Source organism: Oxyura jamaicensis, chromosome 3 (assembly GCF_011077185.1).
Source record: "Oxyura jamaicensis isolate SHBP4307 breed ruddy duck chromosome 3, BPBGC_Ojam_1.0, whole genome shotgun sequence".
Classification (NCBI taxonomy): Eukaryota; Metazoa; Chordata; class Aves; order Anseriformes; family Anatidae; genus Oxyura; species Oxyura jamaicensis.
In genome coordinates, this window is record NC_048895.1 from 115,569,075 (window position 1) to 115,594,362 (window position 25,288).

General features: G+C 44.1%; 1 protein-coding gene across 1 annotated transcript in view; it reads left to right on the forward strand.

Moving 5' to 3' along the window:
* Positions 1 to 24,804, forward strand: part of XKR6 (XK related 6) — a 164,452-nt gene extending 139,648 nt beyond the window's left edge. Inside the window, exon 3 of the mRNA XM_035323259.1 lies at positions 2,100 to 24,804. Within this exon, the coding sequence (XP_035179150.1) occupies positions 2,100 to 3,064 (965 nt within the window). The 3' untranslated portion in view covers positions 3,065 to 24,804. The remainder of the gene's footprint in view (positions 1 to 2,099) is intronic.
* The last annotated feature ends 484 nt before the right edge of the window (positions 24,805 to 25,288 follow it).

The window sequence follows — 25,288 nt, forward strand, 5'->3', positions numbered from 1 at the left end:
AGCAGGTAGGCGAAAAATAAATCTAATCTAAATTTATTTAGGGCTAAGGCTGTACACTTTTCAGAAGTTTCCATCAAGTTCCCACAAGTCTTATATGCAAGTGTTTCTTGTCAACAGTTGTAGGCCAGTTGTGGTTTTCCTCAGCTTGCTGCCCTAAAGCTTCCCTCTTTGATAAGGCCCTGATTCAAGGCCACTGATTTGTGTTTTATTTGTTTGAATCCTGAAATGCTAATGTAGTTGTGCCAGCACAAAAGTAAAATATTCAAAGACAGACTTGGTGGAAAGCCATGGTTTTGGTGGGCCTTTGGAGGATTTCAGTGAGGGGCAGGGATGGAAGCCTGCCACCCTTCCTGGTCACATTGTCCAGCACCCCTCCTCCAGACAGAGCCAGGCTAGAGGGATGGAAATCTAACCCCACCATGCTGTGGGGTGGCCTCCTCAAAGAGAAGAAGATAAAGTCTCAAAAGTGGCGTCTAAAGAGCTAGTAGATCTATTTCCTGTCGCCATGGGAGCCAGGCCCTTGTGGGCAGAGGTAAAAGAGGCAGAAGGAAACAGGAGAAGGAATTTAAGCTGCTCAAACATTTTAGCCTTTTAACCCTGAGTAGCTGCAGCAAGCTGTTGCTTGGGTTTTCTTAAAGGAAAATAGAGCTGGAGCTATTTGCCAGTCTGTTACGCATCAGAGATGGAGGGGCGTTTGTTTTTGTTTGTTTTGCTTGAGACCATTCATGTTTTTCCTTTAGATTTTATAGGTGATGCTCCCAGAGAAATCTTTGGCAAAGCCCCAACCAAACTAGGACTACCAAATTATTTTGCTTCTCAAACATGTATCTTAGTCCATTATCTGTTTCCTCACCAGCAGAGCAGTTGTCCAGTGAACTGCAGTGGGAGCAAAGGAATGTGATGCCAGTGGCCCTTCTTATATTTTTTTTTTTTTTGAGGAATCTGTCTATTAATTTTTATTATGATGGTTTGCTCAATGAGTTGTTCAATTTACTCTTGCAATAATCAATGTTAATGTATTTTTAAAAGATTATCACGGTCCTGGAGTGTGATGGGGCACTATTTTATCCATTGGAACAAATAAATAGTTTGTGTTGGTTGTAATGGGAGATAAGATCTGTCCTCTTTGGAATATTATGGTGTGGCTGCCCCATGCCAGGGTGCAGGGACATGAGTCAGGAACCAAGGGTGACCCCAGCATAGGCAATGTCCTCACTGGTGGGATCAGTCCCACATGGTCCAAGAGCACTGGGCAGAGCCAGGTGCTGGTAACAGGTCCATCAGCAATCCCAGGCAGGGCAAGGGGATGGAACAGGTCCAAGGTTCCATCAGGGGGTTCCACAAGAAGCAGAAGGAGACAGGGCTGGAGACGTGACTTCAGTGTTGGTCCAAGGTTCATTATGGAGACAAGCTACCCACAGTATAGGCCTTCCATCTCTACTGAAAACAGGGCAGGGGAGGGATCATGTTCTGTGTTTTGGGACCATTTGGGGGATACTGATGAGTCTTGGTGGACTCTATATATTCCTCTGCATGTGACCACAGGGTGATAACAAAACTGAACAACTGCCTATTTTTCCCAAGGGTGAATGCAAACAGGGATTCCTGATCAAGGCAGAATCAAGTATAGTCGATGTGAATGCAGCTGTTATGAAAGTATTTTAGAATAAAGAAGACATAAAAGGAATATAGTTGCCCTGCTTTACCAGTGGTGTGCTCCAAGAACCTTTTCTACAGAAAGAGACCTTCATACTGGGTCTGCAACCTTTAGATGGAAACTGGATTTCAAATTCTCAGATCAGGATGAGGACAGAGGCTGTTTCCAGCAGGGAGAGAAGATCTGGGGTGGGGTGGTGGAGCCCAGTGCTTGCAAATATAATCACATAATGTTCTGTGTCAGAGAACTCATGAATGCAGCATCCATTACAATTCCCACACTGATATTTCTGTATTTCTCTCCTCCAGACTGTAAGGACTACCTGACGTGTGTTGAACTTTTGGGCTACTGAGCCTGCCCCAGATGCAATAATTTAGTGAGCAGATGATGTTTTCAACCAATCCTCCTGTCTAACTCAGTGGATCTGTGTGTCTTCCGGCAGGTGTGTCCTCTGTGGCCTCCCTGATGTCCCTGGCTTGGGTGCTAGCCTCCTATCACAAGCTTCTTCGGGACTCTAGGGACGACAAGAAGAGTATGAGCTACAGAGGGGCCCTCATCCATCTCTTCTGGCGCCTCTTCACCATCTCATCCCGAGTTATTTCTTTTGCTCTCTTTGCTTCCATCTTCCAGCTCTACTTTGGGATCTTTGTAGTGGTCCATTGGTGTGCCATGGCTTTCTGGATCATCCATGGTGGGACAGATTTCTGCATGTCTAAGTGGGAGGAGATCCTCTTCAACATGGTGGTAGGGATTGTGTACATTTTCTGCTGGTTTAATGTCAAGGAAGGGCGGACTCGATACAGAATGTTTGCGTATTACACGGTAGTCCTGACGGAGAACGCTGCCTTGACGCTCCTTTGGTATTTTTACAGAGATCCTGACACTACTGACTCATATGCCGTGCCAGCACTGTGTTGTGTCTTTCTTAGCTTTGCTGCTGGGATAGCTTTGATGCTGTTATATTATGGTGTGCTGCATCCCATGGGGCCAAGAGCTAAGATCTTTGCCAGCTCCTGTTGCGCCGAGCTGCTCTGGGGCATTCCTCTGCCCCCTGATGTTGAGCCCATGGCACCCCAAACCCCTGGGTACCGGGGGGCCCAGGCTACGCCCACCAGAGCGGTCACGGAGCAACAGGAGGAACTCACAGCTGACACTTGCTTGCCCGTTTTCCAGGTGAGAGCAATGGTACCATCTACTCCATCTGGGCGACCCTACCCCCCCGAGGGGCCTCTCATTAAGATTGACATCCCGAGAAAGAGATATCCTGCATGGGATGCTCATTTTGTAGACAGGAGGTTAAGAAGAACTATCAACATCCTCCAGTATGTCACCCCCACAGCTGTAGGTATTAGGTATAGAGATGGACCTCTCTTATATGAGTTGCTACAATATGAATCTTCACTTTAAAGCTCCTTAAAGCAAAAGTAAAAGAGGGGACCTTATTTTTGTTTACGGTAAACACAGATCATGAAACAAACACAAACCTTCAGATAAGCTTTCTTTCTGGTTGCTGTATGTATAAAAAAAAAAGATATTCTCTATGTTTTGTAAGTAAAAACAAAAAGAAAAACTTTTCTTTTGTTTTTTACACACAAGAAACAGTATTTCAACTTCCACACCTAGGATTCACAGGTGGAGAAGGAGGCATCTCCACATCAGTTTTATACCGTACACCAAGTGTAGAACATTATTTATGGGATTGGTGCTGATTGAAAAATAAAAAAACAAACAAACAAACCTACAACTGCCTTATGCCCTTAGGTGCTGAGTTTCATTAAGTACTGTCACCTTTCTCATGCAAAACTCTTTGATGATTATATGCCAGGAAAAAGAAAAAAACACACAACTGAAATACAAACCTTAAAATTAAAATAATAATAATAACAACAATAAAAAAAGAGAGAAAAGTATGAAAAAATATCACATTGATCTTATTGGATTTACCGTTAAAAAAACAAATGTCTAAAGATAAGAAAGCAAAGCTACCCCCAGTGGAGTTTGATTTTTCAAAAGGCTGAAAGACAATATCAGGTCTGTAACTCTGGCAGTGCATTTATAACACCATTTGGCCAAGCCTGCGCACCTTGACCAAGTCACGTTATAAATGTGGTCCCGCTGTGTAACCCTTTTCCCCGTGTAAACGGGCCACGCGTAATGGTCGGTTTGCACCGGATTAATATGGCAATGCAGGATCTGATCTTGTTTTGAACAATTGCACACGCAAAAGCACCACTGGCTTCAGTGGAGTAAATAACAACCTCCTGAGCCCAGAATGAGGCCTGCCACGTTGATTTCTGGAAAACAAGAAATCTGCAAAAGTTGAAAAATTACATACCAAAAATGCTATACTAAAATACATTTACACATATCTAATAACTATTTCAGTAATAATAAAACTCAGCATAGTAGCAAAAAGCGAGTCAATTTAAAGGCACAATACTTGATCAGTGACTGGCAAAATAATTTGACCTACTGTATCATTTTAAGGCTGTGAAAGGCATACATGTATTATTTGTAATCTCGTGTAAGACCTGTCACGTCTCATTCAGTGCGAGCCTTAAAGTGATTGTAAAGCATCCTTCGTTTCATTTTTGGGTTTTTGGGTTTTGATTTTTTTGTTTTGTTTTGTTTTTTAAGGAAAACAAAATCTGAAAATCGGGATTAAAAAAAAAAACAACAAACACAACACAAACGAACAACAACATAAAAAAAAAAAACAACAACAAACTTCTTCAAACGGTAATAACCTGTAAACTGACTCAACGTCTTGAGATGATTTGGTGCTTTGTATTTTTGTTGATGTTGTTGTTGTGATTTAGCTGAGAATTCTTCAACTCGGTACATGTGGGGAACTGCTGATAAACTGTCTCGTGTCACCCTCGACTGTAAGTACATGGCAAGAAAGAACACCACAGGAAATTCAAGAGCATAGCGAGAGCATCGTGATTTAGCTTAGCCTTCTCACCGCAAGGAGATTCTGCCGCCTCCGATAATGGCAAAGCGTAGACGGTCGCCTGCCAAGGGTCGCGTGGTTGTCTTGACATTTCCAAATAACCCGCTCGCTGTCTGAACATTCGCATCTCTCGACTTCTGTTTCTGTGCTGGAATCTCAGTTTCGAGTTAAATCACAGGGTTGTGTCTATCTAACACCCTTTTCCTTTTCAAGAGTATTGCTCCTTTAAAGGAATTTTCCCATTTCAGGGCATCTTTTCAATTCCACCTTCCCTCTGCTTTGGAGGGGAAAAACAACAACAACAAAAATGATATTTTTAAGTGAATACTGTAGTATTTTCTGTGTGTAATTGCAATTTTTTATTCCAGAAATACTGTAACTGTCTAGGGTGCAAAACTCCCATGCTGACCTATTCTGAAAAGGTCAGCATGGGGGGGATATTTTTTAATTATGATTATGATTTTTTTTTTAATTTGATGAATCAGTTGTTTTTAATTATAATAGCATTTGAAGAAACTAGTACAAATTTTATATAACAGTTTAACGAAGCTGAATGCTTTCTTCGCCTGAATATACCTGAAGAGAAACATTTTTTTTCAATCAGTGATCCTTTGCAGTGTTCTCAGAAAAACGTAGGTTGTTTGTTTTTTTTTTTCAGTTGTGTCATTTTGTTACGTAAAGAAAACTTTTAACTTGTGTCTGTCCCTTTTAAGGAGGGCAGGACTCATTCACGCCAAACTATAGACACACGGCAAAGTTTATAAGAAGCCAAATTGTCACTGGTACTGTAATTCCCAGACAACCTCCATTTCAGGCAAACGTTTCTGGGCTCTGATTACAACCAACACGACGGTCACATTTTCAGGCAAAGGGAGGTATTTCATCTCATCATCCCCTACCTAAATTCCCAATTCCATGTTTATTGTGCACACATATATCCGTATAGGCACCTATGCATATTTGTGAATAGCTTTCATTGCCTTTCTCTGTTGTCCGTGTCCCTTAACCAGTCCCCTCTCAAGTGTCCTACTAACATGTCGCCCTGTTCCTTCCCTAATCAGTATGCTGTCTCCATCAAAAGAGGTAATTTGTGAAGTGAACTTGCCATCCTCAGCTGCTGAGCAATTTTGCACCACTGTCATACAAAGACAAGGGTGCCCATCCTCTGGCAACCAGCCTGCATTTCTCCTCCCAAGACTTCACTTGGTTCTTTTTCTGCGAGGATTTACCCTTCATGCTGGTGTACATTTACTCTGATCTGCTCCCCTGAGCCTCGCACCTTGCGTAAAGACTCTCTTTAGTCCTTCCATGAAGAGATCTCATCTACACAACCAACTTTTCATTGGCAAAAGCATGAGAAAGGAATGGATGGGCCAACCACTGCACTGTGCATCAGGGATGTTTCCTCCTGGAGGTGGCACCCTCATTTCCAAAGGCACCAGGAGAAGGTCCCCCTCCATGAGTGCATCGACCAAGAAGTCTGGTTTGGAGATGTGAGCCTCCTGAACACCCAGACCTGCCTCTTTGCACCAGGACAGTGAAATGAGTCAACGAGCCAAGGCAACTCTTACTGGGAGTCGAGGAGGAGACCCTTCAGTGCTGCCTGACCTTTTCGTGAGCATCTGCAGCCTGCCTTCCCTCAGGAACGGGACCCTCGCTCCACACCACCACACCGACAGCCGTCCTCTCCATCCCACCACAGGAGCGGAGGGGCAAAACACTCTAGAAGTGACCTTACCTCTCAACACAGTGCTAATTTCTCACAGCCAAACCAGCTTGACTAAGGGCTTGACACATCTCTGCTCCGAAGTCCTCCTTCTTCCTGGCTCGTAGTACAGATGACAACGAAGGCAGGTACCTCTTCTGTGTTAAGACTGTTTCATTATCTATGTCACATAAACTTTCTGCCTCTGCTACTCATCCTTGCTTTCAGTGATACCCACTGGCATCTTGATTTCCAGTGAGGGTCTGTCCCAAACCTGAAGAACTATTTCCCTCTGAAAGACTTCAATACAGCCTTAACATAAAGCTCTGCCACCACGCCCAACGAGTCCTTGGTGTTCGGTTTGGAGTGGTGACCATTTCCTCTAGAGATTATCTGCCAAAAAGCGCCTTTTACCAAGCCAAAAGCATGGGGAGCAAAATTGCCCCCAGCTCCTTATTCGTAGCAATCCCAATGCTGAGTCTTGTCCTTGCCTTTTTTTTTTTATTTTATTTTTAATTTTTATTTTGCCCGGGGTCCCTTTGTTTTTTGCTGTGCGCTCTGGCAGGGTGGTCAGTCACTTGCTTTGCTTGCATGGGGTTTTTAAGTCCCCAGCTTTTCCGTGGTAGGTTTGTTATGCCACGTCCCACCTTCTTACAGAAGATACTGCATGAGGGATTTTTTTGAACTGTCATGGAGAAGGTTGAGGCCATAATTATTCACGTCACAAGCTCAGCGGGCGACTTCTCTGGGATGTTTGTGCTGCCGAATTCACCCTGGGAACATCTAAATCAGCCACCCACGCCATGCCAGCGCAAACCAGGGCACAAGGGCTCCACCACCCCCGCTGTTCAAGTGCTCAAACCCTCCCTGGCATGGCTTTGACCCACTCCAGCAAGCCCTGGGCTTGGGCACAGCTTGCACAGGCATTGAAACTTGCCAAAGACCAACCCCAGCTGGCAGCTTGAATGCGGCCGTTCTGTATTGGGGTGAAGTTTAGTAGTACAGACGTGGCCAGCACAGTCGGTTTCGTGACCAGAATGGATCCTGGCAGTGCTTATTTTGCTAATAAAGATTTATGTGTATGCAACAGACCGGGATTCAGGATTTGGTGGAGTACATCAGCTCTGGCCTGGCATACTTCTATTTTCTGCCCAGTTCAATGGACAAAGTATTTTTAGTTCGCTGTGTTCTTTTTGCTGAGCTTTTTTTCTTTTTCTTCTTTTTTTTTTTTTTTTTTTTTTTTTTGCAAACAGCATCACTTATATTGTGCTGATGTCAACCCATTCTTCCCCCCTGCCATCCATGTCAGATGGCTGGCATGCTTAGTTTGGTAGTGTTATACATCTGCAGGCAGTTAACGTGGAGGCATGAATGGTTCAGACCAGACCAAGTCAACAACGGAAATACAAGAATTACAAGGTCCCTGACCATGCCCTTGTCATGCTTTGCCACCCACACGAGATGTTTTTCATCCAAAGCACATCCAACCTGGACGGGAGAAGAGGAGCCAATGCGGTGCAATTGCCAGTGGAAAGTGCAAGTAAGCCACCGATTTCAAGAGTAAATATATATTTTGCAGTGTTTTGGATGGGAGCTAATTGTCCGCTTCATCCTGTCCTTTTCTGCACCTGCCAAAAATCAGTAGCCATTTGCATGTATTTGTATTTAAAGCTGACTGGATGAAATGGGACAAAATTAATTTCAAGCTTTAGTCAGTGGGCTGCTAAAATCTGGCTGATGGTGCTCAGGAGGGGAGTGTTGCTATTGACTTTGAGAGAGTGATCGTCCCTTGCCCTTCAGCTGTATTTTCATACACACAAGGTTCACTTCACAATTTATCCCTGCCCCTCACCCCTGCACAGAAATGCATGAAGCATCTGTCGCCCATATACCTGCAGCATGGGTAAACCTCCTGAAGAAAATGTGGCCTGAGGTTCCTCCAGCATGATTTCATAGAAGCTCAGAGGTGCTTTGAAAAGGAAAACTTTCTACTGTGCATTTGCAAAACCTTTTAGTGCCTGCTTGCTGGGCAGCTTGGGCAAGAGACAATTTGGAAGCTGCCAGAGTCAGTAAAAAATTGTAGAGACAGGCTTTTCTAGGATCTTTTCTTCTGTTACTGGGTTAGCTTTTCTCTGGATTCTGTTCAGATCAAATGTGGTCATGCAAAAACAACAACAAAAAAAGCAACAACAACAACAAAACCCGCGCAAAAGAAGGCCCATGCCAATCCCCATAGAAGCCAAGGCAGAGGATATTTGCTGGTAGGGATGATGTGAACTCAGTTGTGCACCCTTTGCTTGTGGAAGCTTGCATGTTGTTGTTACTTTAGCAGTTGTCTAAAGCTCTGGGGCTTTGGGGATGGTAGTTTCCCAGGGTTGTGATTGCTGTTTTTATTTTTCCGTGGAGCTCAGGTGTATTCTGGTGCAGAGAATCTCAGCCTGGTTTGAATGAGAAGATGTGAGGCTATCCCAAATAGACGTGGGCAAACCTTTCACTGTGTGCAGAACACATTTCCAGACCTTTGGGTACCACTAGAGATTGTCGCAATCCGCTTCTTTCTCCATGAGCTCGTTCAGAATCACTTCATTGTTCTGTTTTGTTTGAACCTGGAAATAACGGTGTGGGGACTTTTTTTCTGCTGTGGTGTGGTGTGAAGAAAGGGAGAACCCTTCCTGCTGAGCTAGATATTGCCTGTGTTCAAGCCTCATTCCTTACCTGAAGCTCAGGCTGTAGGATAAAATGAGATGGCAGATAGCTGCATGTGTTCCATGGGCTCTTCACCAACGAGGAGGGAAGCAACTGGTGACAATTAAAATATCTGCATAAGCAATCTGGGCTTTAATATAAATTTAAACATACATGCAACCCAATTGGAAAGAGTAAAAATGAATGATGATGATAAAGTAATGTGGACTGTTGTTTCCTGCTGTACATTTTAAAACAAAACCAACCAAAAAACCACCGCAACTAAAAGGCATTTCAGGCAGACAAAACTGATTTGAGAGCGTAAACTTTCCCCCTCTTTGGGACACATACAGCAAGGTAACTGTTTGAAAACCAGGCACTGTTACACGCGGGGTTTATTTGGATTTGTGCACGGCTGGGTTTGTCAGATGGTCTTTTACAGCGAGCGTAGCAAGAGGCCACGATCGAAAGCTCATTGCAGATTTCTGGGTGACGGGACTCCTGGGTTTCAGCCCCAGCTCTGCCACGACGTTGCTGTGTAACCTTGGGCAAGTGATTTAACCTTTCTGTGCCTACAGTTTACCCATCTGTACATGGGTATAATAATATTTACCTACCTCACAGGGGTGTTGTGAGGCTTAAGCAAATGCGTGCGAGAGGTGCTGGAACTGCGCCGTGATGTTTTCATTCTTGCTGGGTTTGTGCTGTTATCAGGAATGAGCAGTAGAGGGGTTGGTTACAACACGTGGAGGGAAATCTCGCTGGTCTGTGCATGTGTCGAGAAAGTGATCTCAAGTCTTTTCTTTCCCCAAAAGCAAGGAATGGAGAAAACTTCTGTGCGCCAACTGAATAGCCTTGCTTTCCCAGTCAGATGTAATAGCACTGTTTGCAATATGATTTTTCTAACCCAGCAGGTGACCTTTCCCTTCTCCTTTCTGTTTCTGGAAACTTGAAACTAAAGATCACAGAAGTATTTCTGAACCGAACAGATTACTGATGAATACTTGAATTTCTTTAAAAGTTGCTCTCATCAGCCACGGTTAAAGTGCACTAATCTTTCAGTCATCAGCTTCCATCTGAATACAGTGAAAAATTTGCTCACGCTGTTTTGGAATAGCCTGGACCTTGCTTGGGAGGCTGGTATACTAAGGACTCTTGTAGGCATGGGAAAACTAGAGTCGCAACTGATAAACACGTGAAAAAACTTTTGTTCTTTTTGGTTTTGCCTTTAAGTTTCCTGACTGCCCAGGACAGCACAATAATCGCAGTTTACTTGGTCATATAGTAGCTTTTTTGTTTCCTTACGTGAAGGGTGAAAGTGGGTTGTGAAAGGATAATCTAGAGTCAACGGTGCTCACACGCAACTCTTCCCCAAGCACCTGCTTCCCTGGAGAAAACCTGGGCCGCGTCCAGGCCCAGGCCTGCCTTCACCGTCCTTCCTCAGGCAAAACCCCTTTGCCACCATCAGGAGTTTTGGCTGATGATGTGCCCATCGAGGTGGATTCACCCCTGGTTTAACCCCCAAACGCTTGGGTGAAACCCAGGGTAATTCTCGCTAGAGTGAGGGAAGGGGTCTGGGTCATTGCTTCAGGTATCGCCACTGGTCAGGTAATTCAGAAGGGAAAAAAGCATGTGACAGAAAGCCTTCTATTTATTTATTTATTTATCTTTTTTAATTATTACTATTTTTTCTTGTCTAAGTGTCCTGACCATCATATAATGTCTTTTTTTTGGAAATGCAGCGTGAGGCAAGACTTCCTGCTCCCTTTTCGCGAGGCTTTTTGAAGCCTGCTCGCGCAGTCCTTATGCAGGCAAAACCCGCGGGTTTTGTTGTTGGGCCTCGCTTTCTCTGCTGAGTAAGGACCGTGAAATCAGGCCCGTTCCAGATAACCGGGCAGCCTTTCAGGGGGCCGTCTTCTTCGCTTAACCCAAGACCTGCCTTGCACGAAGCCAGAACAAAGCTAGGAAACCCTCCTCCACCTCCACCTCCGTCTCAGTCTGCCGCCTCTCTTCCTTGTCCCTCTCCTGTACCACCACGGGGAGGTCGGTCAAAGTCTTCTGGCTCCATGGGCCGGGCTCTTCCACACGGCTAGCCATGCAGCCACATATCCTCCCTCCGGGGCAGGGCACGTTCGGAAGCCCTCTTCTCATAGATGGGCCTCTTTTCATGTGCAGCAGCTTGGGTTCTGCTCCTTCCCCGTTCATCTCCCCAGCCATTTCTTTTCCCTGTTTTAAGCACTTCAGCTCAGTGCTTCTGGGTTCTTTTTACTGCTTCTGTTCCAAAAAAAAAAAAAAAAAAAAGAAAAAAAATAATAAAAAAAAGATTGAAGCTGGAAAAAAATCACAGCAATGTAACTCCTTCGGTGCTATGCTAACTGCTTTGTTCTACCCAACCAAATGCTGGCCAACATACAGATCGTCCCTCTTTGTCCTAAGAAGCACCACACATCCGTGTCTTGAACAGGGATGGACAGAGAGGGGTGAGAGAGGGCAAGAGCGGTTCGGAAAGAGATGAAAGTCTTATGTGTATCTAGTAGAAAAAAAAAAAAAAAAAAGAAAAAAAAAAAAGATGTAAATGAAGACTGCTTTCAAAGCTAATTGTCGCCCACCTTGTGGAAGTAAATAGGATAAATAGGATACAGCCTTTAAGGTATTGAGGGCATTATATATATATATATGTATGTATATATATAAGAAAAGAAAAAAAAACACCTTATCAATAAATTGCCCTTTAATTTTCCTGGAAATGCACTGTTCGACAGTAAACCCACCTGGCCGTCTTTGCAGCCAGCTGTTTTACTTCGAGCTGCTCCAGCAGCAATGGCTATTCCAACTGCAAAGGTCAAAAGGCAGGAGGGGAGAGAGAGCTCCTCCTGCCGTGTGTTGGGTCTGAGCTGGAGTGGGTGGCTATGAATTTTCGGGATTAAAGGGACTAGTCGGCGTGTATGGCTCTGTCTGTATACACGGTCCTGTGGAAATACAGACAGGAGTGCATGCCATGTTACTGCAGCAGTATATATGTTTTAATATATATGAATACATTGCGAATCCCAAAGGGCTTTTCAAGATGAGGAAGGTAGTTTCTGGTGCGAGCTGCTAGCAGTTTGGGGATTGCAGGCAGGGTTGTAATAAATGCTCCTAGTACGGTTTCTTAAACGTGAAAACAGGGCCAAAATCCATCAGAAGCTTAAGGGCCTGCCGGGGAAATGCTGTACCACCTGATCTTCCTCTTTTTAAGGATTTTGGAAGCCAAAATCAGACCAAAACTTATGGCCAAGTGCAGTGTCAGTAAAATCAGAAAAGCTCCACTGATGTCTTTGCACTCCTCATCCCCAAAACATTCACTTCTGCTGGTGCCAGGGGAGCCCAGACTGGGCATTACTGGCCCTACTGGGCTTTCCTTAACCCACGATAACAGACTTTCAGTTTGAGCTTGTGTTTTTTGTTGAAGACCAAACAGGTCTTGGACAAAACCAGGAGTTTCTTTCCAAGTAGAGCCATCTGAATTTGGGAACCTCCTGACCTACATGGGGGTTCCCGTAGTGTCTGGCCCTAGCTGGCTTCCCCTGCCACCAGTACCACCGTGGCAGTGGGAACAGGCAGCAAACCGGGTCCTCCTTCGTGAGGACCTGACCCCCGAATCTGATTTCAAGCCCTTAGGATTCAAATGCCAGCTGCCACCCAAAGGGAATGATGATTGTTTTCTCTCCAGATGTCATTCTCATCCACCAGTCACAAGCACAAGGAGCTCATATTATCCCATATTTGCCAATAAAGCCCACTGCCAGAGCCCCCCTCCCTCAAACCCAGCTGAACACCACCTGCACGCCACCCCCGTCTTCCCTCTCCTTTTTTTCCACCTTAAAAGCAAACACTGTTATTTCCCAAGTAACGAAGATCCAGGACAAATGCCAGATGATTACACCTGCAATCTGTTCGCTTTAGGATTTTATTTCAGTTTCAGAGGGCATATGAGTACACACAGAGATGCACGCTCGCAGAAATTTCACTAGCCTGAAGCTGAAGCCGCTTGACTTCAGTGGACTTGCTCTGAGCTGACACTGCTGGAGGAGAAACCATGCACCAAGTGTCCCCCAGGGTCACCCCCAAATTCCTGGAGTTTCACACTGTTCCCATATAATCTGGTGTTTATTTATTTATTTTCAACAAATACTGAAAACTGGGTGTCAGTCAGCAAATTTATGATGGATAAGTAGTAGGAGAAGTGTACTGGTTCTCACTTATCCGTAGAACTCTTAGTGCTACTCCACTAACTAAAGAAGCCTTAAATTGGGTGTAATTGCAGCCATTTGGAGGAGAGCTGCAGTGCATGTTTTCTAAAAAGTGTCCAAGTAGGTATCACAGCCAAATCCCATGGCCCCATCTTCTCTACTTAGGCAGAGTGAGAGGGAAGAGATTTTACATCAAACATGAAAGTTTTCCATTAGCTACAAAACGTGCCCTCTATCAGAAAAAAAATATCAGTGAATTTGATGAAGGGTTCAGCTCTCCCAGCTGTTTTACCATTCCAGCCTTTTGTTCCGATGGGAATGGGAAATAGCTTCAGAAGTGTTGAAATCACTCAGGGAAGGGCTTCCTGGTGACTTCCATTTGCGTCATCGGGCCAGGTTCAGACCATTCCACCAACAGCAATGTCGTTCCCTGGTATGAAACCAGAACGAGATAAGAGCAGGGGTGAGGCCTATGGGTGATATCCCGTGTATTGCTTAACGCTGATATACTTGGAGAAGGCCTTTCACCATGGCCCAGCCCCAGGAGCAGTTCCCCTGATAAAAGGAGTTCCATGGAAAGCCTAGATATTTTGGAGGATTTTAAGATTTCTTGATTTCAGAGAAATACCATCACGGTGGTGTGTATATTTTTGGATGGACTGTAGTATACAAAAGGTAAAATAATGGGTGCCTGAAGATCGATGTTCTCTTTCCATCTCTGCTATGGGCTGTTGGGTAGGAAAACCAAGGAGATTTCAGGGATGCCTCGGCTGAATTCCCTAGTACCATTGGCTTGTGCTCCATGGAGTGTGATACGAGAATGGTCGGGCTGTTGGCTGGATCCCATCACCATCCCCACCTCCAGCCCTGGATCTCTGCCATACTTGCCCCATGCATTGCAACAAAGCACTAAAGATCCTGCCCTACAAAAGTGTTGGGAAGACAGGCTGGTTAAACGCTTCTGGAAAGCTCTTGAGCACCTTCTGATTGAAAGGAATTCTCTAAGTTCATGGCATCTTCTAAACTTAGCTTTCATCCTAGGAGCACTTTTGATGAGTGAATTTTGATAGTACTGGAAAATTGGCACAGCCATAGAGAATAGCACAATTTAAATACTTATATTTCAGAAGTGCCACTTTTCCCATAAACATTGAGATTTGACTAATCATTGCCGGAACTCTTTGTTAGCATTCAAAACCTGGAAAACATTCTTGCGCGTGATTCCTCAGATAAACCTTATTCGAAGAGCACAAATTCCCAAATCACCCCCAAAAGAGAAGCTGTTAAAGCAGGACACCTGGGTTCTTCTAATACTTCAGCAATGTAATAAACTGTCAGCACTGAATATTGCCCATCCGCCTCGCAGTAAGCACACTGGGACCACAGCCAGGATTAATACACCTGAAGTGGGGGTACTAAGATCCGAAGTGTTGTAGGACTGCAGTGTTCATGCTGGGCAGAGGAGGTCAAAGCAATGCAGCAAGTCCCCTTGTCCCTGGCTCCACACAGCCTGGCAGAGACAGAGAGGGAGGCTGATCGTATTTGGGCTGTTACAAGGAGCACAAGATGCCACGCTAAGCTTTTCTCCATCATCTTAAATGCTTTGCTCTCCCTTAGGAAAGCAGCCGTGGAAGTCAACTGAGAGGCCAGGGATTTACTACAGTCCTGTTTGGGCATGGAACTGGAGAAAGCAGAGATGGAAATAGCACGCGGGTCATCAGGCACATCCTCAGGAGCCACATCCCTGCATCTCATTGCTCCCCTAAATCCTGTCCAGTTGGAAATGATCCAAAGAAGGGCCTTGCTCACCCCAGACCCTCTTGATAAGGTACATTAAACAGAAATAGTGGTCTAAGCTTTCCTAGTAAGGTTTTTTTTCTTTGTTTTGTTGTTCTTTGGTTTGATTCTTATTTTGCAAACGAAGCTTGAACCTCAGTCATGCCCATGCCTTGAATTTTGCCTTATTAACTAAACTCAGCCCATTCTGGACCCAGGTCATTCATCCGAAGCTGTCCTTACAGTGCCGTTTGACCCAGCTGCGGCTTGCAGATGAGGAAGCCCATCCACAGACAGCCTCTTTCCCCCCCGTGGTGGCATTTCAGCACTGCTCCCAGTTCCCAGCAAGCTGCACACGTGGCATTTGGAAGATAGAAGGAGCTCCCTGCTCCCAGCTAACCACGAGAAGCAGCCGAGGGCAGCCCTGACCCTCGTCTTGCATTCCCCTGGAGCCTGATGGCCTAGATCTAGGCAATGCCATGGGGAGCGGGGTCAGGATGCTGCCTGAAAAGCTGCTTAGATGGTGGCTTAGTTGGGCTGGGCTGACAGTTGTCAACAGGGTGCAAAACTGGTGCTATTAACTTGGCAGAGTGCCTGCCAGTCTCTTTTTCTTTCTTGATCACCCAGCAATTACTTTACGCGTGGGTTTATAGGCACTCTGTAGTGACTTCTCTTTTCCCAGGAGGGCTCTCGGTAGGCAGTCTGTCTTGTTCCCCAGCTCTTCCTCTAATTCCTACATCTCGGAGGGCAAGGTGGGCACATGCGTGGGCTTTGGTGCGAATTCACGAGCAAAAGAAACAGAGCGAGGGCCAGCCAGAAAGCTCACTGCAGGATTCGCTGAGTGAGGAGGGGATGAGAAGCATGGGATAAGACTCGAGAAAATGAGACATACAGATTTTGATCTCCGTCTCAATCCAACGGGACTTCGGTACATCCGCTGAGACTGCTGCCTGTGGCCGGGACAGTTTTGTCTCCGGGCTCCCGGGGAGTGACAGATTGAGATATTCAGGGCAGGGCTCTGCGGAGGGATGAGATCAGACTCGCTGAGTGCCTTCGACTTCCTCTTGTTCTAGTGGAAGCTGAAGGCATCCAGCGCATCCCAGGAGGCAGCCCACGTCAGGCTGTGCCCTGTTCCTCGTACATTATGTTTTGAGCGTCACCGTACATCAGTGTGAGCATCCTGAACGTGGCAAGATGTGGTCTTTTTAATTTAGGAAAGCTGTTGAAAAGTGTCCAAAGTGCTAGATAAGAGCTCGCAAAATCAACATGCTCGTTAAAAAGACCAAATTCTGGCCTCCATTTCACCAAGGCACCGGGCGCCCTGTACGAACCCCACTATTTTTTAAGGGATCGCCCTCTTGTTTTCTGCCATCGGCAAGACCAGAATTTGGCCTGGCCCCACCTGCCCTCATTAACTCCAAAAGCCCTTTATTTGTCGACAACGGTGATGTTAGGGCAGTGACATTTCAATTCCCCAAACCTCGTGGTGCCTTTTCTTGTGGTGCTTACCCTTCACAGAGCTTCAGTCAAGGCAACCACTTGCATCGAACAGCAATGCCAGTACTTCTCCTCCGTATCACGTGCCAGTGCAGTAACAGAATTTAATGTATACATATATAAATATAGATAGATAGATAGATATATTGCTATTGTTATAATTATATATATATATTGAGGTTCTGATGACGCTGTATGGGGAATGGACCATTCCTCTGCAGGATTACACACAGCTCGAGTGAAACCAACAGCTCAATGTCCTGTCAAGGGTTGCGACCTGGGCAAGGAGCTTCTCTCGCGCGCGTTCCTTCTCCAGCTCCTTTCTCGCCTCCTGCCCATCTCCTCCCTGCTGCCAGGATCCGTTCTGCACCTCAGCAATTTCTCGCAATTGCCGGGGCAGATGCCCCATGGTGACATCATCCTCCCGCTGCAGGACAGGGAGATGTCCCCTTGCTGCAAGAGGAGGACGGTGTGGCTGATGGGGCAGCATCCTGGGGCTGTGGCTTTCCTTGTTCTGTTGCACCAAGGGGGTACAAACCCCCAGCTTGCAAGTGGTGTTTTCCCACTTTGGGAAAACCGGCCGCCCTGCCCGCTGGTGAGCATCCCCCGTCTCCTCTTCCTGACCAAGAAACCCACTCGGTGCATTATTTTTTTCCAGTTTCCCACGCCGCTCCGGTGACGGGGAGGAGGGAGGCTGGCGAACGCCGTTTGCTTTGCTCATGCCAGTAGTTCTGCCTGACTTTGGGGGGGACTTTTTTTGTCAAGGGACTGCTGGGTTGGGTCAATCATCATCTTGTCGTTACCTAATGTCTTGCTGAAACTTAAGGGCCCGTTTTGGATGGAACAGATGTTGAGTGAAGGTATTTTCTACTAAAGGGAACAACACCAATAATACTGTAAAAGGTGCTAGAATCAAACCTCATTTTATATACTTTGGTTCTTAGAGAAAACAAATACACAGAATTCTTCCTGTGCAGCCTTACTGTAGATTGTTATAACCAACTCTATCCAAAAAAAAAAAAAAAAAAAAAAGTGAAAAGGTTAAAAAAGGACAAAAATGAAGTGATCCTGTATAAAGTGTAACAAATATGACTTTCCTATATAAATGTAAATGATCAGACGTATATTAAAATGCACTTGAGGCAGGCAGCAAGCATGAAAAGCTTTTGAAATGTCTTTTTTAATGCGCAACACCTGTCTTTTTTTTTTGGTTGGTGCAAGAGGGAATGTGCCAAGGCACTTTTATTTCCTTTTAATTCTGGTCATGATCTTGGGGGGGAAAGGAAAGAGGGAGGTGGGAGGTTTAGCTAACAAGCAAACCTGGAATATACATCTCTTTTTTTTTTTTTTTTTTTTTTTTTTTTTTCATGGGGGTGTTGCCTTATGGCACTGGGGACTGTGTTTGGACTCGGTTCCTTTCTCAAAAGCTTTTGAAAGCTTTGTTGCCTGCCCCAGGTGCTGAGTATAACTCTTACCTCAAGAACGCTTACAAAAAAAAAAAAAAGTCAATTGTTTTTTCCCATCTCTGGAAAAATCAAGCAAATGACAACAACAAAAAGAAAAAGAATTGATAAAGCAAACAACCAGCAGTGAATGAAGTAACGAGAATAAAAAAGAAAGAAGTCAAAGCAGAGGTTTGGTGATCAAACCAAGCCATTCTGGTGCTTTTCCCCTTTTTATGTTGCTAATGATCAAAATTACATGAGATGGGCTAGGACAAGTTTGTGGTCTTAGGATGTAGCAAAAAATGTATTTAAAAAGAATACACATTTGCATGGAAAAAAACTCTGATGGAGCATTTAAAGAATGGCTGTTTCAGTGTCAGACGTTTAATGTTAGCATGTGTGTGTGCTGTATATACCTTTTCATGTGTGACATGTACAGTTGACTGAGGAAAAAAACACGTATGGAATCGAACAAAAAATAATAATCAAATGCTATTTTATCAGATGATGCACTTTTTCACCTTGATGAGAAGCCACTGTTCACAACTATGCAATCTTCCAGTTTCTCTCTCTCTCTCTTCTCTCCAACCTCAAATTTCCCAACTATTTTCCATAACCTAAACCGTTTTTTCTTTTGTACAAAGAAACACAAAAAGTTCCAAACTCTGGTTCAAGGTGAGAGTGCTACTGTGACTTTTCTCAAACGATAAGAGCTAACAAACAGACAAACAAAAGGGGTTTGGTTTGGTTTGGTTTTTAAGAAAAAAGGAGGTTCGGACATGACCCTCTTTATGTTCTCTAAGTGAATTGATGTTTTCTACATGTGCCAGGCTTCCGTTGACTGTTTTTGGGTTTGGTTTTGTTTCTTGATTCATGTTCTGTATCTTGGGTTTTAGGAGTGATTGTTTTATTTCCTTATGTATTTCTTTTTTCTTTTTTTTTTTTTAATTCTGGTTTCGTATTGTAGGTATTGGGGATGTGAAGATGAAGGTGAAATTTGGCTTAACTTCAAGTGTTTTAGTACATGTGTGTGCTATATGTATATAGTTTTCTACATAGAAAAATTTACGCGCTTTTTAACGCACTTTACGACATGTATGTACAAAGTTGTCTATATAGAAAAAGTAGTGAGTGTTACCTGACCTTCAAAGAAGAGAGTTTTGATTAAGAGAAATCCAGATATTTGAGTATCTCCCGCGCGCGTGTGTGTGTATTATATACTATATTATATATTATAGAAATATATAATAGCGTATGTCCATGTTAGGGTGTGTATAATATATACACGCATCCAAACACATGATCATGCCCATCTACACCATAAAAAGGAGGCTTTGACTTTATTTAAGGTTTTAAGCTACAATAAATAGCCTGGCTCTACTGGGTAATCTCCTTCCCTGTCCTTGGATGAAAGGTAGAAAATTGTCCTCCCTTGCTGTTCCCAATGCACTGTCCCCTTCGTGTGGGAGAATTGTGTGCATAAACCCAGGGGGATTCTGCCTTTATAACCTTTCTTTCCCCACCCCAGTTTACCAGTGGGTGCCGAGGAAAGAGGAAACAGGTCATCCAGTGATGAGCTCAGGAAACCGAGATCACAAGATGTGGCTGCCATGTCCCCTGCCCGCCACTGACTCACCGTGCCACTTAGAGCAACATCACTCCCACTTCTCTGTGCCTGTCAGATTGGATTGCTGATGCTTACCAAGCCTTTAAGCACTTTGCACTCATGGTCCCTCTCTGCAAATACTGCAGGGTTCCCCTCAACACCAGTGGGAGGTGATTCGGGCCAGTTTACACTAAGGTCTTCACCAACTTACCCCCGTTGTCCATCTCTCTTCTGCTCTTGAAGCTCACCACTGCCTCACTGGTCTATGTTTTGTCCTTCATCATCTTACCATTATGCTTTAAATGAGCACCAGAGTGCTTCTCCTTCCTTCCAGTCAAGGTTTCCCAACCCTTGAGAGCCATGGCCAACAACGCCAAAAGACTTCAAATCCCTTTGTCAGGCTCTCCTCAGCCTTGGGTACCTGCAGGCACTAAAACAATTTTGAAAAGGGCAAGACCCCGAGGTGCTGCTGTTATCCTGCTCTTGCTCCACGTCCTGCATGCAGACCTCTTACTTCTTGGGGTAGGGCAGATGAAACCCCAATTCCAACTTCACTGCTCATTGGGCATCTGATTTAGTGAAGCTCTTCCAAGTGACCAGAGGACAGCTGGGCTGGGTATCATACTCATCTCCAGATATAGAAAGGGCCCTTCCTGGAGCCAGCAGAAGGACAAGGGAATGGGTTTGTGGCCTCTCTTCCATGTGTCAGTGAGAACACAAGTGTCCATACCAGTCTGTAGCAGCATGGACGTCTCTTTCAGGGTAATGGCAGCATGCTCATGCTTGAGTCATCCTTCGTGTCATCCTTCCTATTGAAGTTAAACCCACATTTATCCAAAAACAGCTGTAGTGGAAAAGCTGGGGACAGTCTTCCCATCTTTCACAGCCTCATGGCTGTGGCTCTGGGCAGTCATTTGCTTGATCCAGGTGGGTTTAGAAACCTGCTGTGGTGCTTCACGTAGCTCAGTTCTCTAGAAAGCAGCATCCATATCTAAAATATTTAAACATAAGACACCTCACCCAGCCTTACACACTGACTATTCAGTGGTATAATGTGTAGTGCAGCTGTATTGCCCCAAATGTCTACTTATCCACTCTTCCTGCACAAACGCAGGCTCTTCTATCTACCTGCAGTGGCAAGTTTCAGGCTGTGGCAGGTGTTTGCAAGGTGCTGTAGCTGTCCTTTGGACCTGCCGTTAGGATGCTGGGATCTGTAGGTTGGGTGAATGGTTAATCCCTCACACAAATCAGACAGTGCTTTTCCCCTTGAGTCACAATAAGGAGAATCACCTGGTTTCTTTCCCTGAAAATGCAGCGCTGAGAAGTGCCCATCTAAAAATGAGGCCAAATGAGGTCATCCTCTGCTGCAGTTAGAGGTCTGTACTAAAGCCTTAAGGAAAAAAAAAAAATGAAAACACTTTTCTAATTGCTGGATTTTGCAAATGGAGGAACCTAGACGGCAATTTTGGCTCAGTCCATAACCGTGCAGTTAAAGTCCTTTAAATTCCCACACTCCTGTTTCTTAAAGGGAGTAAGTTGCAAAGGCTTCTCCCTTCCATGGCTCACCAAGAAAATTTGTGTAAGGGAAAAAATACATGGAGGACACTTGGCAATATATTCTCCCTCTCCAGGTTATCCAGCACCTTCAATGAAATGCAGTGAACCCACTGGAGCTAAAATTCATTCAAAATAGTTTTTTTGTGAAATGAAAACAAACAAACAAACAAACAAACAAAAACTTTTAAGAGAGTGTTGGCAAACAGTGGGAGAGGTTTGCTTTGTGGACAAGTATAAAGCCACTTGTAGCTTTTGGACCCTAAGAGGGAACATATTTTGTGACCCCCCTGATTGGGGATGTTTGATCAAAGTACTTTGCCTGTTGACTTTATGAGTGTGGGACAGAAATCCTCTAGTTCAGTCTGAAAAGCTGGATATCCAGTGAATTATCAAGATTTGAGCTACAACAATGACTTGTTCAATAGATTTATACAGCAAGCTGGTAGCTTCTTCACATGGTAGCACATGGTCTTCTTCATCTCATTAACAATTCTTTCTGGTCATTTTTCCCCATTTTCTTTAATTTAACCACCACATTGAAAATGACATGAAAGATCAGATTGTGGCCATTTATGGAACAGCTGGGAATCGTACTCCTTCCAGGGCACCACTTCCTACCTTTGCAGCAAGCTTAGCAGATACGTCTGAGCAGCTGCAAATAGGGTGCCTAGTCTGGAGCTTCAAACTTTGTTTTGTGCATGTTTCACAATGAGCATGAGATCTCCTTCCATCGCTGGCAGCGTGTGGCTCCTGCATCCTGAGATACGAGAGTGCCATGCCCTTTCTTTTCTTTATTCCCACCTCATAGGTGAAGCTGGTCCAATGGCTTGAATAAAAGCCTTCACCAACCATCCCCTGCTCAACTGCCCTTGCTGGCAATGTTTACCTGTACTCAACCTGGTTCCCCCTGCTGCAGTTAAGCCAACTGCTACTCATCTTCTTGTCCTTACCACTATGGACATGCCACATACACACCATCCTGGATTGATAGGTTAAATATAAAAGCCAGTATAAGCCCAAGGTTATCTCTACTCCCTCCCCTGAGCTATTGGGATCCAAATTACCTGAAGAGCCCCAGTGATCCAGGTGCCTTAGCAAGTCTTGTAGGAGTGCAGACCAAGCAGCCAGATCCCACCAGGTACCCACACCGGTCACACCACCGCCCGGTCACTTCAGTGGTACCGTCTTTCTCGCCACGTATCTGCTCTTGCCTAAGAAGAGCAACAGAATCCATCAGGGGGCTGCCCTTCTACTGAAGCCTTGTTTTGTTGGCCATTGTCAACAAGTCCAAGTTAATATTCATGAGCGTGTGTTGGTGAATGTAGCCTCAAGCACTCCCAGGGTCTGCTGCTTCCCCTTGGCCATCTAAAAGAGAGGGGAAATGGCTTATCTTTCCTTCACGATCAGTAGCTTCCCCTGCTGTAGACCCCCCTCTTTACGTCCATGTCCTGCTAGTACCCCTAGAACACAGGCTATTTCTCAAAGCTGTTTTATCACCGCTGAAAGTCATGAAAAATCAATGGAAAAATTTCCCTTGAAGATGACTAGTTTGTAGAAAACACTTCTGATTTACTTCTGCCTTCTCCCCCCCCTTCCCTTTCCAAATGGCATTATTTCTAAACAGACTCTAATACAGTTATCAGTGTTAGTAGGATCCATTGATTAAGCTGTGAATCAAAGCTCACTGCTGTGCTGGATATACATGTTAATGACAGTTGTGTTAAGCCAAATTTAACAGCTGGATTCTTCAACATCCCTTTGTTTTGTATCTACCTCACTATGATTTCTTTGATTTCTTGTGATTTAGTGTTGTATACAATGTCAGAGGTGATATGTAGATAAAAATATATATATATATATAAAAATATATATTTTTTGCTTTGCAATAAAGCTCAAAGCTATAACACTGAATATTCATAAAATGTCATAATCTTTATTGTGATGTTCCCTTCTTAGTTGTAAAATCCTGTCTGGATCCTATTTTCCTGTACACTAGAATCGATATTGTGTTCATGAGTGAATGGATATTATTTCTGTTACTTTTCCATTTAAGTGATATTTTTGAAATGTGAGATAGACACCAGAATTGTCAAGACATGAATTGGTTTATGCATTTTTTTCCCCATATATAGCCTGCTTGTAACTGGAATCAAAATGTGACATTGAAAGAAAATGATTTGCAGTCCTGATCTTTCAATTTCAGTTTGTCTGATCTTAGTATTGGATTTGGCAGGGGGCAGAGAGAGAGCAAAAAAAGGAAGCTATCAGGATGAGCATAGGAAGGAATGAAGGAAAGATATTCATCACTATTTGAGCGAAGAGGGGATTCATTCTTTGAAATAATTGAAACGAAATGTGGCAGGTACCTGAGCATGGAGACTGCACTCACTGAGTTTAATTCCAGACACTGAAAAGCTGAGTGCCTAATGGCAGTCACTGGACCAGAGTCATTAATCCAGGTCCTTTCTATGGGAATGGAGAGAGACAAGAAGTTCCCTAGGGCAATTCGCACCTAAGATGTTTGTCTAAGGTGTGTGAGATACATCTCCTTCAGGAAGGTTGTATCTCCCCATCTCTGTGGATGGAGCTGAGATGAGCTCACATTAGACACCTCAACTTTATTGGCTAGCGTCAAGTTCAAGGACTCCTAATTGTAAGTGTACCAATACCATCCAGGCAAATGACAACTGTCTCAATTATGTGTCTTAGTCCAAACCGTGTGTTACCTTGTGCTCCATCAAGGGAAGGGATGAGGAAGGTGGGAGCTCCTGATCTCTTGGTAAAGTGCGAGGCACTTCTGGCACAGAAATGCTGGCTGAGTCCTGCAGTGGGGAGACAACCATCAGGGAGAACTGTTGAGGTGTACGGGACCTCTCATCTCTTTATTCCCAGTAAAGCCTTTCCAAGAGCCACACAGCCTTATCCCTCTGCTGGAAATGTTAGGGGACAAAGCCTGCACTGAGCTTCCCCATCAACTCCCACGCTGCTCCCAGAGGCTGGAATTTGAAAAGAAAAGCATCAAGGTCCAAATGCTGGGACTCTTTGCTTGATTAGCAAATATTTCCCAGGATCTCATGTATTGTCTTTACTGGAAGCAGAGTGAGGGGAATCCTCTCCAGTTTCTTTCCACCAGACTGGGGGAAAGTAACGTTTTCCCCGAATGCTTTGTCAAAGCAAAAAGAAAAAGTAATGACCAGAAGGAATCAGACACAAATGAAATATGACATATTCTTTAAAAGTAAGGAGAAAAAAGCACTACTGAACTCTGAACTTAAGTTCAGATATTCCACCAGGGAGAGGAAAAAAAAAAAAAAAAAAAAAAAGCAAGAAATGAAACCCAAATATGAATAAATCTAAATGGATAAAATGTTATTGGGTTTCACCTAAAGCACATGACAGGACTGCAATATACATCATTTAGAGTGGATTTCACGAGACCTCTTCTGTGTTGTCTTCTATCTAAAATTTGCACAATTGTTCAGTACAAACAGCAATTTTTTTCCTCATTCTAATCTGGTGTCTGTACAAATCTGGCTTGGTTTTTGGTTTGTTTTTATCATTTTCGTTGCCTGTTCCCAGCAATTTCTATTTTTATGGTGTAGTATTTTGTCTATATGGAATGAAATACAGATGTGTTCATGAAATTGTGTAGCAGATGGAATTACAGGTTGGAGTTGATCTGAAAAAAAAATCTAACAATGAGAAAAAATATCTATATGAAAAGTATGCTTCCAAAGTGTGTGTTTGAATTTGAGCATTTTGTCATTTTCCTGAGCTTTTTGAAAGGCTTGTTTTGAAATAATGAGACTTAATGAAGGTTGGGTTTTTTGAGATACAAAAAGCACAATTATTGTTACACTGTTGTCATTTTTATTGAGGTTCCATTTTGTTATTTCATTCTTTCCCTATCTGGACATTATAATCCCCAAATTTTGACATGAAATATATAATCCTTTGTATCTGCTTAATAATCATCTTGCATTAGGCAAAAGGAAGAGATGCAGCTGTTTTATTTCTGCTCTGGAATCATGCAGAATTCCTGGCCTTATTTGTCTTTTTATTTGCTTTAAAAATAGGGTTGAGTTTGGTACCTGAGGTTATTCTCTTTGAGACTTACTGTAAGGCCCCAGAGGTCTTCTTTTAACTGAGTGACATAGTAAGTCTATGCAGTAAGC